The 14,865-nt window shown below is 44.8% G+C and overlaps 1 protein-coding gene across 1 annotated transcript in view; it reads right to left on the bottom strand.

The window, feature by feature from the left end:
- Ext1 (exostosin glycosyltransferase 1) overlaps positions 1–14,865 on the bottom strand; it is a 280,002-nt gene that overhangs the window by 3,040 nt on the left and 262,097 nt on the right. Inside the window, exons 8-10 of the mRNA XM_051159690.1 lie at positions 12,615–12,704; positions 4,351–4,511; positions 2,010–2,181 (exon numbers count right to left, since the gene is read on the bottom strand). Coding sequence (XP_051015647.1) covers positions 2,010–2,181; positions 4,351–4,511; positions 12,615–12,704 — 423 coding nt within the window. The remainder of the gene's footprint in view (positions 1–2,009; positions 2,182–4,350; positions 4,512–12,614; positions 12,705–14,865) is intronic.

Here is a 14,865-nt window from a genome sequence, read left to right as displayed (position 1 = left end):
CATTTGAAGTACTTGGAAAATTCATTGCAAATGCTCCTGCCTTTTATTTAATGGTTAAAGGAGAGCAGGACTCTCTTAGTAGTCTTGGCTCAGAAAGAAAAGGTGTTTCTCCACTACCAGTACTTACGATGCTGTCTGAACCTGTGTGTGCTCAGTAAACAGAGAAGGAAACTGCCTAACTGAAAATCCTCCCAAGATTGTTTTTCTCTTGCTCCATTTATTGAATTAGAAAAGCCCAGTCAACTAAGTTGCCTTAAGAGCTTGCTAACGTTCCTTTCCCAAAACTTAGGCTTACAGCTAGCACCTTGCATAAATCCTGGAGCAACTGAACTGATAGAATCATGGCCTCTTTTGGTTTTTGTGTTGTTGTTGTTGTTTGTTTTATTTATTTTTTTTAAACATATACTACCTTGGGCTCTGTCACTGGGCCTGGCCTAGAACTCTCATGGACTAGGACATCTGGGTCATCCTCCCAGTAGTCACTATGCCCAGCTACACTCATGGTAAGAGTCAATTTTAGTCATTGTGGCTGGTCCATGATTTAGCCTTGGTAGAACTAATAGTTGTACTTAACGTTTTTTCATTTCCTTTTAGAAATCACATCCATCCGTGTGTGTGTGTGTGTGTGTGTGTGTGTGTTTAGCATTGAAGCATATGCCTGCCACAGAACGCATATGGAGCTCAGAAGATACCTTGTGGGGCTTGGTTTTTCTCCTTCTGCCAATGTAGTCCGGGGATGTAACTCAGGTCTTCAGCCCTATTACTGGACTACCTTTACATGCTGAGCCATCTCATCATACCCCCTCCTCCTTTCATCCATCTATTTATTTTCTTATTAGTTTGAGACAAGGGTCTCACTTTGTAGCTCAGATAAACTTCAAACCTACTATGTAGTCAAGAATGACTTCTGACCTCCCCAGTGCTGGGATTCTAACCTTGTATTCCTGTATCCGGTTCATATGAGAGAGGAGTAAAGGTGAACCTCTGCTTCAGATGGGCCTGACATGTGGAACTGGCGTGTTGGAGAACAGCAGTGGGTCAGAGATGAGGACTCCATTCCCATTCTGTCCCTAACCTACCGGAAAACTTGTGACAGTAAGTTAAAAATCTCTAGATGCAGTTCTCCTGCCTGTAAACAGAGGAAGTTGGATGATACTTCCGGGAAAGTATCTTCATCATGGAAATTTATGATCCAAGAAGATATGTGGCCTCGCTTTAACAATTCATTTCAATTTCATGAGAAAGACTTTACCATTTCATCCTAAAGAGGAGCCAAGGGAATTTCAGAAGGTGACTGGCCTTTCCATAGCTTATAAATGCTGGCTCTAGAACTGAGGACTGATGGTGTGGCTTCGAGAATTTCACTATGATAACAGCACAAGTGAAAAACAACCGCCAGAAGACTGTGCTAGGAGGGTGTTCCTTGCTCCGTGTAGGCATCTACAGTAAACTGACACCAATTCTCTGTAGACCTTAAACTCTGCTGTGGACTGAATGGTTATGTGTTCGCAGGAAATTCTGATGTCTAACCTGGTGCATGATGATCTGTGAATGGGGAACCTGGGAATGATTAATTCATGGGGACGGAATCCTCAAGAATGGGGTACACCAGAGAGCTTTCTACCATGCGGGGACACGGCAAGCAGATGGCCATCTATAAAGTAAGAAGTGGTTCCTCATTGGGTATTACAGCTACTGACACCTCGAGTTTAGAATTTCCTGGTCTCAGACGTATGAGAAATAAATGTTTGTAATGTAAGCCCTAAGTCTATGTTGTTTTAGTTATACTAGCCCAAAAGGAATAAGACAAACTCTAAGAACGTGTCGCTGTCGTGTCACATTATGGGTTATCTAAGAGCTTTATATTCTTAATTATCCAAGTGCCAATCACTCCTTCCTTCAGGGGTTTCAGATGTGACTTATTTTTGTGTCGCCTTCTGAGACTTCTAGATAAAGTGGAGGGAAACATATTTGTATGGCCTTGGGAAGACACTTCTTTATTCTCTTACCTGGCCCATCATTGTCTCCTTATACTGCTTCTTCTGGGTCACTTTGATTGGAGGCAATTTTGTCACAGCAGACACCAGGAAATTCATGAGAATGTCCTCACAATTGGCCAGTTGGTCTACCATATTCTTCAGGCTGGCTGGCAGGTAATGGGTATACAGGTAGTGATAATATCTGTAAAGAACAGGGCAGTCTCTTAGCAGGGCAGCATTACACAATGATGCACAGACTTTAGACATAAGCAATCTCGGAGTCTCTGAGCATGCTACTGAGTCTACTCATGATGGCAGTCATTACTTCCATGGTATCACTATAGGCCAAAGGATATTCTCAAGTCTTTCACAAGAAGTGCCTCATCTATTCTGCATAAGAAATCTATGAGGCAGACGTTATTATATTATTATCCTTATTTTACAGATGAGGAAACAAGGCACAGAGATCCAGAGGGACACAGATATTGCTTGCCCATCAAAATTTAGTATCAGGCCTGTTAGTTAGAAAGAGCAACTGGAACGCTAGGATGTTGTGATGGCAATAAAGACGATCTTCTTCGTTGTCAGTTTGATGCAATTTAGAATCACCATGGTAACACACCTCAGAGTGTGTATGCGTGAGACCATTTCCAGAAAGGCTGAATACAGCAAGGGAAGACCTGTCCTGAAAGTGGATGGCACCATCCATGAGCTGGGGTCCAGAGATTGAATACAAAGAGGAAAGCAGGTCGAGTACCAGCATGCGTCTCTCTCAGCTTCCTAACTGCGGATGCACTGTGACCAGCTGCCCCGTGTTCCTGCTGCTGTGACTTCCCACCATGGCGCACTATATTCTCAAACTGTGAACCCAAACTTCCTTTGTTAAGTTGCTTTTGTTACGTATTTTGTCACTGCAAATGAGAAAAGTGACTAATACTGAGAGCAAGAGAATTTACTTACAAATCAGACAAAGGACTGGAGTGAATCTGGTTGATTTGTGTGGAGGTGGCAGCAGGAGGCGAAGCTTTGAGATCGAGATTTACTCAGCCAAATATTTATACTTGGGCACTTTCAGGCTTAACTTGGAGAGGATAAGACTCTCAGGTCTCTATTTTAAAAGTCTAAGGTAAGTTGGTGTATTGCCCTCATTAGGAGAAAACACTCTGGACTTTCATTCATGATCCACTGGGACTGCGGAGATGTTAACTCTCTACATTCATTCATCTGGCAGTTTGAGCCCAGTCTGCTGGTTTTAAGGACCAAATGTAAAGGCTGCCCATTTTACATCTCAGTCTATGACTCTTTTCAGCACAGCCTTTAAGGTGTCATGACACGCTCAGGGCAAAATCTGCACTTAAAAATAGTTACTCCATTTGCAGCACTCCCTCTGCTGATGGCACTCTATCCTTCCAGGCCTCAAGTCAGAAAACGTGGTAGTCACTACATTCTGAGCAGGTCACTATGCTGCGTCAGCATCCCTATGCTGCGTCAGCATCCCTATGCTGCGTCAGCATCCCTACAATATGGTCAGTGCTTATACCACTGTTCACTCCCTGGCTCCAGTCTAATCTCCCTTCATCTGCATATGCCCTGGTGTTTCCTAACAGTTCGACCTCCCTCCTTTTCACCCTCCTTATCGCCTGTTCTCATCACAGCATCCAGAGTGGATACTGGGAACACAACCCTGAAGTCTGCTCTGTTCAAGGCCAGGCACTGCTTATCCATCAACTTCTCCTGTCTCTGGGTGCCCAGATCTCTTGGACCTGCTCACCTGCCTCTCCGCAGTCACCAACCACACTCTTCTCTTCCATCGTCCTCCATTGTTTTGCTCTGGGTGTTCATTCTTGCTACCGCCACCAATGCCACATCAGCCTTGGCTAACTTCCTCTTGTTTTCAAATTTCTGTTCACTTCCCATCTATATTCTCCAACCTGTCTCATCTCTGCCGCTCCTGATATCTGACTCTCCATCAGTGTCTTGTTGCGGTCCCCCAATCTCCCTGTAGCATCCATGTGTCTCTGCTCATGACAATATGAATCCTGCATTGTCAGGGAGCTTCTGTTTTACTCAACGGTGAACCCTACAACAGTGACTGGGATACTTGGGTACCAACTCGTAACATTCAGCTACCCAACCTAGCTCTACGTGGATCTCTGTCCCTTAGCTTAACTGAAAACGCTACTCTTATTTTCTAGAAATACAATTAAGCCAAGAAGATTCATAGGACACACTTGCTACCTCACCAAAACTCAGGCAGGAAGCCTGGCTAATTTTCATTAATGTTGCTAACTAGATTTGGCCTAAAGTTCCGCCTAATGCAGTTGTTAGACACGACTAGGATGCAGTTCAATGACAGCCCTCGACTCCTCACTTGTGGTAGATAGCAGCTCCTGTCAACACCATGGAGTAGTCGTTCGTCCACTTGGATGTGTATCCCCACCGCTCCTTAGAGTTATCCCAGAAATGGCTGCGTGCAGGATACCCCACAATCCTCTCGGGGAAGCTCTGCCACACGGTGAAGGCAAAATCCACCTGCAAGGCAAAGTACAAGCCAAACAAGCAATCAACGCTGTGAACAAGTGTCAACAAAGCATTACTTCCCCCTGCTAATTCTTAATGCGGAAACCCATCACTGTTTCGAAACATTAATTCCCTATATTCATCAGCAAATTAAACTGACTGCTTGACATTTTGCCCTGCAATTATGCACATTTTAAATGTTTTCTATGAAAGAAACTTAAGACTAGTATAGGAGAGAGAGAGAGAGAGAGAGAGAGAGAGAGAGAGAAACTGACTTGCCCTTTAGAAATCTCAGTCTGTTCAAGCTAAAACACAACACGCAGTTGCTCCCCTCTCCCCAACCCCAAAGGCACACATGACCACTGATTCACAGGAAACACAAGAGGCATCTGTTTTGTAAACGAGAACAGATTTCCTGTGTGCATCCAGGGACTGAAATTCGGCATGCATCGTAACTAGCATATATCAAAGCCCAAGTAACTAAAATTAAAGCATTTTCTTTAGGGAAAAGTTTCTGTAAAAAGTACAACTTTTACCAGGAACACAGAGAAGACATCACAAAGAAAATACACCGGGCATGTCAGATCTGAAGACACCTTTTGCTAGGTAAAGCTAGAAAGGCAGACCAGTGAAGTCACTGAGAACAAGTGAGGGCGATGCCAAGTTAAAACCAAAACAGGACACAAGACGATTGTAAAGAAACGGCCGGAGAGTGATTTCCTCTTGCTGAAAGGATGCCAAACTGGGTACTTACGAACCCACTTTAAGCCAGCACATTGAGCTACCAAGTTATCTCTTCTTAAATCTGTAGGCTCCCTTTAGATCATGTGATTGAATGATAAATAAAAATAAAAGACCAAAAAAAAGTAAAAGTAAATGATGTTATGTTTGTGATCATGTAACACTTACGCTATGAAGGCTTACAGGGCCTTTATAATAACCCTGGGGGGGGGGTAGATACTTTTATATCCCTCAGCTCATAAAAGTGAAACCTTATATACATAGAGGACCAAGTAATTTATCTACACTAGTAAGTGGCAGGGCCAAGATTTGAACCCAGGCACTCTCCTTTCATATCCAGTGTGTACCCTAGCCTCTCTTAGGTTCTGTTGTAGTGTTGAAACACTGCATGTTATAATTCACTTTGTAACCCTGGCCCATCTCTTCTTGGTAAGTAGTACAAAAGGAATTCTCATTTCCAACAAGTATTTTGAGTACTTTACTGAGATAACAGGTGAGTGACCGAACGCCAACAAGTGAAAACAGTGGAATCTGACCATACAATGTAACCTCACAAGAGAGGACCACTCAGTTACTGAAGAGTCTGAAAAGACTACCCAGGTGAGGTTCCACAGGCCCCTGTGTAGATATTAGCAGGTTTAAAGGCTACTGGAATCGGCCCCTCCTTTACAATCAACAGTTTGACAAGCCAGGAACTGAAGTGTAGGCACTCAGACAACTGATGAGAAGAAGGAGATCTGAATCCTATCTCTGGCAGTGTAAAGACAGGACATTCTCAAACTAAGGCACCAGCCAAGGACAATACAGGAGGTAAACTTTAAACCCCTTCCCAGATCTAGCCAATGGTCAGAACATTCTCCACAGTTGAGTGGAGAGTGGGGTATGACTTTCTCAAGTACTCTGGTGCCTCACATTTGACCATGTCCCCTGGAGGGGGAGACCTGGTGGCACTCAGAGGAAGGACAGCAAGTAGCCAAGAAGAGACTTGATACCCTATGAGAATATATAGGGGGACGTAATCCCCCTCAGGAACAGTCATAGGGGAGGGAAATAATGGGAAAATGGGGGGGGGGAGAAATGGGAGGATACAAGGGATGGGATAAACATTGAGATGTAACAAGAATAAATTAAAAAAAAAAAAAAAAAAAAAAAAAGACAGGACATTCTGAACTGTACCGCAGACAAGCAGCTTACTGTCTGTACTGGCTGGGTTTGTGTGTCAATGTGACATCAGCTAGGGTCATCAGAGAGGAAGGAGCCTCAGTTGAGAAAATGCCTCCATGAGATCCAGCTGTAAGGCATTTTCTCTAGTAGTGATCAGTGGGGGAGGGCCCAGCTCACTGTGAGTGGTGCCAACTCCAGGTCGGTGGTCCTGGGTTCTATAAGAAAGCAGGCTGAGCAAGCCATGGGGAGCAAGTCAGTAAGCAGCACCGCCCCCATGGCCTCTGCATCAGCTCCTGCCTCCAGGTTTCTGCCCTGCTTGAGTTCCTGTCCTGACTTCCTCAGTGACAAACAGTGCTGCGGAAGTGTAACCTGAGTAAACCCTTTTTGTCCCAACTTGCTCTTGGTCATGACATTTTGTCACAGCAATACAAACCCTAACTAAGACGCTGTCTATTCAAAGGCTTCATGGAAAACAACATGAACATACCATTGCCCCTTCTTAAGAATTAATCCAAATGGATCTGTCAATCACACGAACAGGAAAACATCTCCCCAGAAAGTTGTCTCTTCTAGAAACCTTAAGGAAGATACAGCTTATGTATGCATGTAGGTCAGTCCCTCTTGGCTACTGTCCACTGTTACTATGAGAGTGTTTTCCTCTACACTGGGCCTTTCCCACTCTCAGCCTTGAGAATACATCATGTTATTTTAATCACCTGTTTCTCTTTATGCAATGTGTGTGCCTGGTCTACATCCTCTCCATGGAGATAAAGGACTGGGGAACAAAGAGGCAGCCAGAGTGAGGTCCTGGTAGAACTAATACAACATGGCTGCAACTCAAATCCACTGCACCAGGTAAGAGTAATCAGGCTAAAAAGGCCATATAGTATACAGTTCCACAAGTATCAGATATTCTGGATGGCCAAATCACCGGCCCAGAAGACAAAGGTTGTCAAAGACCGGAAGGCACATTTTAAAACGTATACAAAGATTCCTTTGTGGATAATAAAAAAATGTTTTGGAAGAAGATACAAGTGATAGGAACTGTACACGTCACAGATCAACTAAACCACTAAACTGCAAAGTTTAAACTGGATATTTTTATAATGTGTGAATTGGTATTTATACCATCAAAATAATTTTTAAAATGAAGTGAATAATCCTAGATGGATATTCCCCAAGCTTTGCTCCTATTCTCTTATCACCCATCCCACTAGTTAGGTAGTATTTTTCTTTAAATTGAGTAGTCTCTATTTTTTTTTTTTTTAAATTAGTCTCAGGCTAAGTAAAAATTTCAGAGAAATCCTTGGTTTCATTGCTGACTCTGTTATTTTCAAGGAAACATTAAAGCAATAATATAATTAAAATGAATATGCCACATAAATATCTTTTAGGAAACATTGGCGCAGAACATTAATATTTTTTCTAATTACACTTATTTATTTGAGTCAAGCAGGAAGATACATGCATGCAACAGTGTACGTTATTTGGCTGGGTTGGGGAGGGCACGAGACACACTGCATGTGTGGAGATCCGGAGGCAACTTTCACAGTTAGCTCTCTCCTTCCAGCATGCAGGACATAATATTTTATGAAGCCGGGCGGTGGTGGCAAACGCCTGTAATCCCAGCATTTGGGAGGCAGAGGCAGGTAGATCTCTGAGTTTGAGGCCAGCCTGGTCTACAGAATGTGTTCCAGGACAGCCAGGGCTGCATAAAGAATCCTTCCTGGGAGGCTACAAGGGTTGGTGGATAGCACCTTTAACTACTGAGCCATTCTACTTGCCTCAGGAAAATTTTTAAATTAAATTTTTATTTCCAAATTCTTCAGCCTTAGTTTAGAAGCCATTCTCACTGTAAAAGCCACACATTCATGTTTACCTGAAACTTCAGTTTGATGCCTGGCACTCTAACTCGGCCAACGGTAGCACAGTTACTCTGTAGTCAGAGGCTTTCTAACTAAAAGAACAATGGTTAACATGTGCGCCAACTGGACCACAAAAAAAGTTAGGAAGGAAGATGGCAGACGAGTTCTGTGTGGGCCAATAAGGCCATGGCAACATGAGACTAGTATTGAGTGCCCTCTTCTGTGCTTGGCAACTGTTCAGTCTACTGAGCTCCTGGACAGAGAGGAGGAAGAAAGTGTTTGTGCCATTGCTTAACTATTAAAAAATAATGTGTGTGGCAGAAGGGTGTGTATGGCGCGGCACGTGTGTGGAGCTCAGAGAACAATTTTCAGGTGTCGGTTCTCTCTTTCTACCTTGTTGAGGCAGGGTCTCTCTGTGCGTTAGCTGGTCTGCAAGATTCACGCTTATTTCCCCTGACTTTCCCTCCCTTCTTGCTATAGGAGTGCTGAAATTACAGATGTGCACCACCACAGCTGGCTTTCTAATGGGGGGTGGGGAGGGTTCCAGGTCTGAAGCACAGGTCATTAGGCTTTTGTGGAAGAGTTCTGGCCGACTTAGCCATCTCACCTGCCTTGTGGGGTCGTCTGTTTCCTGCCTCTGCCATGCTTGCACAGGCACTTTGACTGCCTTTGGCTGGGACTTAACCATTGGCTATTTTAATCTCAGGCCATCATTTTCCTACTGGGGACCACAACGCCAGCTTTCCTGAGACCCCCAGCTTACACAGGGAAAGTGCAGACTTTGCAGCCCCCATGACCACATAAACTGATTCCTCATAATAAACCGTTGTTGGTTCTTGTTTCTCTGGAAACATTGGCCTCTCAAGAGAAAAGGAAAGAAAAAAAAAAAAAGAAAGAAAGAAAGAAAAGAAAAAAAAAGAAAGAAAGAAAGAAAGAAAGAAAAAGAAAAAAGACTTAACATGGCTTGTTCAACCCAAACCATACCTTTCAGGAACTCAGGAACTGGGAGGGAAATAGAGTGGTGGACTGGTGGAACATGCATAAGAAAAACATACTGGGGAAACTTAAGACAACAGGGGATAGAGAGCACTTGTGAGAGCCTGAGATCAGGTCATGATAACGCATCCCCGTACTCCGACCCCAGCTACTCAAAACCAACGGTGCCAATCGATGGGATAATATATTATGCAGCGTCTTGTCAAGGAATCTACCTGACTGGCAGCACTCTTAGGGGTTTCCCATTATTCTTTGATAAGGAAACACATGCAACTAGTATAAACCCCAATGGGGTGTTTCTGTTGCACGAATTTCTCACTATCTCTGGGCCTTTTCAAGTCATTTCAAAAGAACTCAAAAGTAAATTCAGATAAAGCTGCCAGATTCTTGTGATAACACTGCTCTCATTCAGGTCATTAACACATCAAAGAAAGCAAAGGTCAACATCAGGCCCCTTCTCTTAAAAATCAACATCTGTTTTCTTTTCAGGGTTTGCAGCAACTCCTATAAATGTAAATAACCATAAACCAACTCTATCTAATGCCCTTTATAGGATGCCGTTAAACATCTATCCTTAATGCTTCAATGAGACCTTGAGAGAGAGAGAGAGAGAGAGAGAGAGAGAGAGAGAGAGAGAGAGAGAGAGAGAGAGAGAGAGAGAGAGTGTGTGTGTGTACCCAATGGAACCAACATCTACTCACCTAAAAAAAGAGAATAGAGAAATTCTGCCCACGGCCATGTTAGGCAATACAATCACTTCTCTGCTCAGCAGGCAAAGCAAGCCAGACTGCCAACCTCTTACATTTACATATCATTTTTAACCCACATTGACGTCTAATTACTTTACATGCAACACATGTTCATCTTAGCATGCCACCGAGTATTGGAACTGCTGCCCCTTAAAAGGGAATTTTCCAGTACAAAGATGCATCATAGGAGCAGAAGGTTCTTCCACCATGGGCAAACCAAGCCGGGAGTGAGACCAGCTGCCTTGTGTCCCAGGGAAGATGCAAGATGAGCCGTAGTCCAGGCTGCAGGAAGATGCCCTAGGTACCTGCTATGGACGTTTCAACTACTTCCTCCACCACGGGGATGCATGACTCCTCCTGGGTTTGCCTTCAGAAAGGCACTGTCTGTCCTTCTTGCCCTAAGATGATCAGATCCAAATGTGATAACTAACTTTGACTGGACTCAGAGGTGCCCGGGAAATTAGTAAAGCACACTGATGGGTGTGTCTGTGAGAGTGTTTTCTGAAAGGATTAATTCCGGGAAGGGAATGCTTGGTGTGAATGTGGAATGTGAGATCCAGTATGTCGGGATTCAGGTGAAAGCAAAGGGGATGGAGGGGGAAGGCAGCTAGCTTAGATACCCTTTCCCCTCCCAGCTCCATGGCTGCCATATCCTTCCTACCATGATGGAGTGAAAGCTCTGAAACCTTGAGCCAAATAAATCTTCTTCGCTTTAAGCTGTATGGCCCCCAGCAACATCATACTGACAAGATGCTGATAAGCACACCCAGGAATGGTACCAACTGTCCATACTCTCCTTCAGTACAGTTGGATCAGGTCAATGGCAGGCACCAGCAAAATTAAAAACCAAGCCAAAACAAACCAAACAGAACCAAAAAACATGGTATGAAAGAGAAGGCAAGGTCCACTGTGACACCACAGTTCGGACAACAGTCACATCTCCATGGACACAGCTCTGGGATGAGGGCCTCCTCTGCAGAGCTCCATTTCTCAGAGGCTCAGAATGCCTGTCCTTCTCTGGAACAGAGTAGGAAAGCTTGCAGCTCTTACCAGGTGTCTCGCCATCCTTTCTGGGGAGCCACCAACCCACCCTCCACCACCTTAGGTAACTGCAAGTCCTTTCATTTGAGTCGGCTGACTTGAATTCTGTTTGCTGCCAGGACTTTGATAGATACAAGAGGGGAGTGTGTAACCCAAGTACCTGGCGTAGAGACCAGAACAAAGAAACCTCTCAGCCAATACTTGTTGAATGAATGTGCTCATGGGGTACCAGCTTTCCTATGCGGCAAGCTGCAGAGTGTTTCAAAGCTCCTACTTCATTGCCATCCCTTGGACTGTGCATCATGTCTTCAGCCCAGTAACCCATCTCCTTGCCCGTAGCCACGTGACACGAGGCGGCATGTCCAGCCTTTAACTGGCACAACGCTCACTCCCAGCACCTACTCGTTGAACAAGTATTTACAGAACTCGGGTTACACAGAAGCATCTGGACCAGGTAAGGCCCAGGACATTTCGTCCCGGGGTTATTTAGGCTACTTTGAAGGCCTCGTCTGTTCAGCTACATCTGGTGGAAACTAGAAACACAGGAACAGCTATGGGATCTCAAAGGCAGACACCGAGTTAGCCAGCCTATGCCAACACTATGTGTACCTACTAGACCTAGACGGGGGTTCAAGAGAGTGCAAGCTGCCAAGTGCCGACTTCTAAACTAAAGGAAAATGATTATAAATGAAAAAAAATAAATAAGTAAATAAATAAATAAAAGGAAAGGCTAATTAGGTAATTCTCTGTGCCTGGAAGTAGCTTCCATTGATAATGCAATCCTGATATTCCACATTTTCATATGGCTGTCTTTGGTCTCATCTACGGCTTAAAGCTTCAGAGATCAATACAGAGTCCAGTTACAGATTTCTGCCATCTGTCTTCCCTCTTCTCTCTCTTTTCGACATACTTCTTTATGCAATCTTATTTTCTGGCACAAGCACTGGAACATTCAAAATAGACTGTTTTGTCTCCAATGAAACTGCTTGCTCTTCGTGCCTGCGTGTGCGCGTGCCTGCGTGTGCGCGTGCCTGCGTGTGCGCGTGCACATGAATGAACTCATGAGTATAATGGGGGAAGAGAGCCAGCACTTCAGATGAGTATGAATGGCCTTTTAGAAGCCAGGAGTGGGCCATACCTGAGTCTGTATAGTGGGCACAGGCGCTACTATAACTGGGGAAGGACGGATGGTTGGCTGTGGACCACAGAGTTTCAGAACAAAGCTAAATAGGTCACCCATTCCTATGGTCCTACACATCTGCTCACAGCTGTTCTGCTTAAAAGCAAAGACATTGAAGACAGGAAGGGAGAGGAACAGCCATGCAAATGAGGACCTAATTAGAAGAGAAAACAAAGAGGAAAGTGTCCTTCCTCATCAGGGTGCCAGGAGATGGCACTGATGCTAACAGGTGCTGGGCTAATTAAAACCAATTCTTCAGTAAGTTTTCGGAAACGTTTTCAACTTCCACCTAGGCACGGGACGAGAGCAGCGCTGACACCTCTGCTCTGAAGGCACCTGCCTGGAGAGGGCCTGCCTGTCCCTGAGGCACCATTCTTACCTCCGTAGTTGAAAGCACAGTGTCCTCATCAAGGCTGAGCACAGCATCAGTGATGATGTTGTCATAGGGAAGGAACCGGCTGCTCATCACCTGGGGAGTAAGAACGGCAGGGTGAGAGGTTAGGGACAAGGAGAACTGATGCTAGACTCTTACTGCCGGGAAAACTCCTCCAGCCACATCATCACGAAGACTGCTCCGCTACACGTCATCTGCTGTCGCCCACGAGCACAAATTATTCCGCGCAGCAATTCTTGAGCACCTACAGGTACCACACCAGTCGGAGCAAGGAGGAAAACAAACGTGATTCATGACCTGCCTTTAGGAATGCCTAGTAGATAGAAATGGGAGGTTGGTGACTGGCTTTCACTCAGAATGAAAAGTGCCAGTCTGGAGGGAAGCACGGACAGCTGCCATGAAGAGCAGGTGAAGGTCGAGAGAAAAATGATTTAAGCAGACCCTGACTGGGTGGGAATCACCAGGCCGAGACAGAAATGGGGTAGTAAAGACAAGGGTCCAATAAACACAAGCTCCCCCTACCCCAATAACCAGTATCCTGAGAGTAGGAAGGAGCAGAGATGACCAATGAGATGACGATATGATTCCATCCCGGTATACAAGCCTGGGAGGCCAGACCATTGTAGATGTGCAGACATTTGCAATATTTACTTTATATCTATTTTCGCACAAAATCATCGAGAATGCATGCACACATGCTTGCTGCTATGCCAGTGGAAGGTATTAAGAATGAAAAATCAACTGATTTAATTTTTTAAAAATTAGCATGTGTGGGCCACAGATAGGGAAGTTGTGTGGTACAGGAGTACATTTTGGGTGATCCTACACCTGTGGGATGGGGGTTAGAAAGTTGGTGGGGCAAATGAAGGCATGAAAGCTCATCTGTGACAGGCATAGCCTCCTCCCGTGAGGAACTGTGTCCGAGCTGACCCTTCGGTTTGTTCCCAGATGGTGTAGCCAGGTGGCATATAGTCTCAGGTTTGGGAAGAACGTAAAAATGCAGGAAGGGCTAACTGTGACAAGCACATTGCCATCTTTCCTTTGAAAGCTAGGCTTGAGAGTCACACGTAGGGACCTGAGAGGCCTGACACACTTGGTTTTACTTCAAAGGCACCAAAGATGGGTAACAAAGCAGCCGAACACTGGAGGCACGTCACAGGCTCATAATGGGCCACAAGGAATTCCATGCTTTGCTTACACGGAGAAGCCAAGCTTGCCCACTCATGCCGGTGAGCAACAGAAGGATTTTCCAGCCTTAAGAATTGGAAGCACTGTGCTAAGCCACTCCAGAGCTCAAACAAGAGAGCCGTGGTGTCAGTGGCTGCAGAGACTACTCCCATACATCTGTCAGCTGGGTCAGGGTTGCCTTTTTTTTTCCCCCTCCCCAATCTTTCTCAGTCTTTCAAAATAAAATAAAACACGAAGCGATCAGCAACCCCATATACACGGCGCTCAGAAATCTCCGCCTGAAGCAATTCTCCTGCCGCTGTTTACATGTCTACTGAGTAACGCAGAAACCATTAGCTAGCAGCTTAGCAATGCCCTGACCTTTCCTGTGTTCAGCCTACAGGGGAAAACTGCGAAGACAAGCCCTATAAATTCAAAACAGAACTTTGCAGCTGAAGCAGCACACGTCAGTTCTGAGGTCCTGGCTAGTCATGCAGCCTGTGAGATGGAGAGGGAAGACCCGGGACTGCTTCACTCCATGGGCACAGTTTATGGGAAAGTCTGTCTGTCTGTCTGCCTGCCTGCCTGTCTTTCTCTCTCTCTCGATCTTTCTACCTTCCTCTCTCTCGTTTCTCCTCCCTCCCTCCCTTCTTTCCTTTCTTTTTCTAAACTAGAGTTTATGAGCCCATTAGCATCCAGTGTGTCCTCGGTTCAGTTATTTTCTTGAATGGACTAACACAAGGGGAAGGTATATACCCATAAGGCACACATTGCATGCATTTGGTTTGTCCTGTTCTCTGGCAGAACTGGTTAATCATGTGAGGGGCCAGCTCTTTTAGAGCTTAGAAACATGACAATGAAATGGCCAAGAGTCCAAGTTTATCATCTAGTACAGAGAGAAAAAAAAAACTATGGAAATAATTGCATACATGCTACTCAAAGCTTTGGGGGATTCTATGATGTGTGTGCCTACAATTCCTAGCACACATGGTACTATTTGATTCTTTTAGTTGCATAAACTGACTGCGATGATGCATGAGGGTGCAGAGATTAAGACCCTCCTTTTAGA

Source organism: Acomys russatus, chromosome 17 (genome assembly GCF_903995435.1).
Source record: "Acomys russatus chromosome 17, mAcoRus1.1, whole genome shotgun sequence".
In the NCBI taxonomy this organism is placed as follows: Eukaryota; Metazoa; Chordata; class Mammalia; order Rodentia; family Muridae; genus Acomys; species Acomys russatus.
The sequence above is the reverse complement of the archived record's forward strand: the minus strand, read 5'-3'. Positions and strand labels throughout refer to the sequence as shown.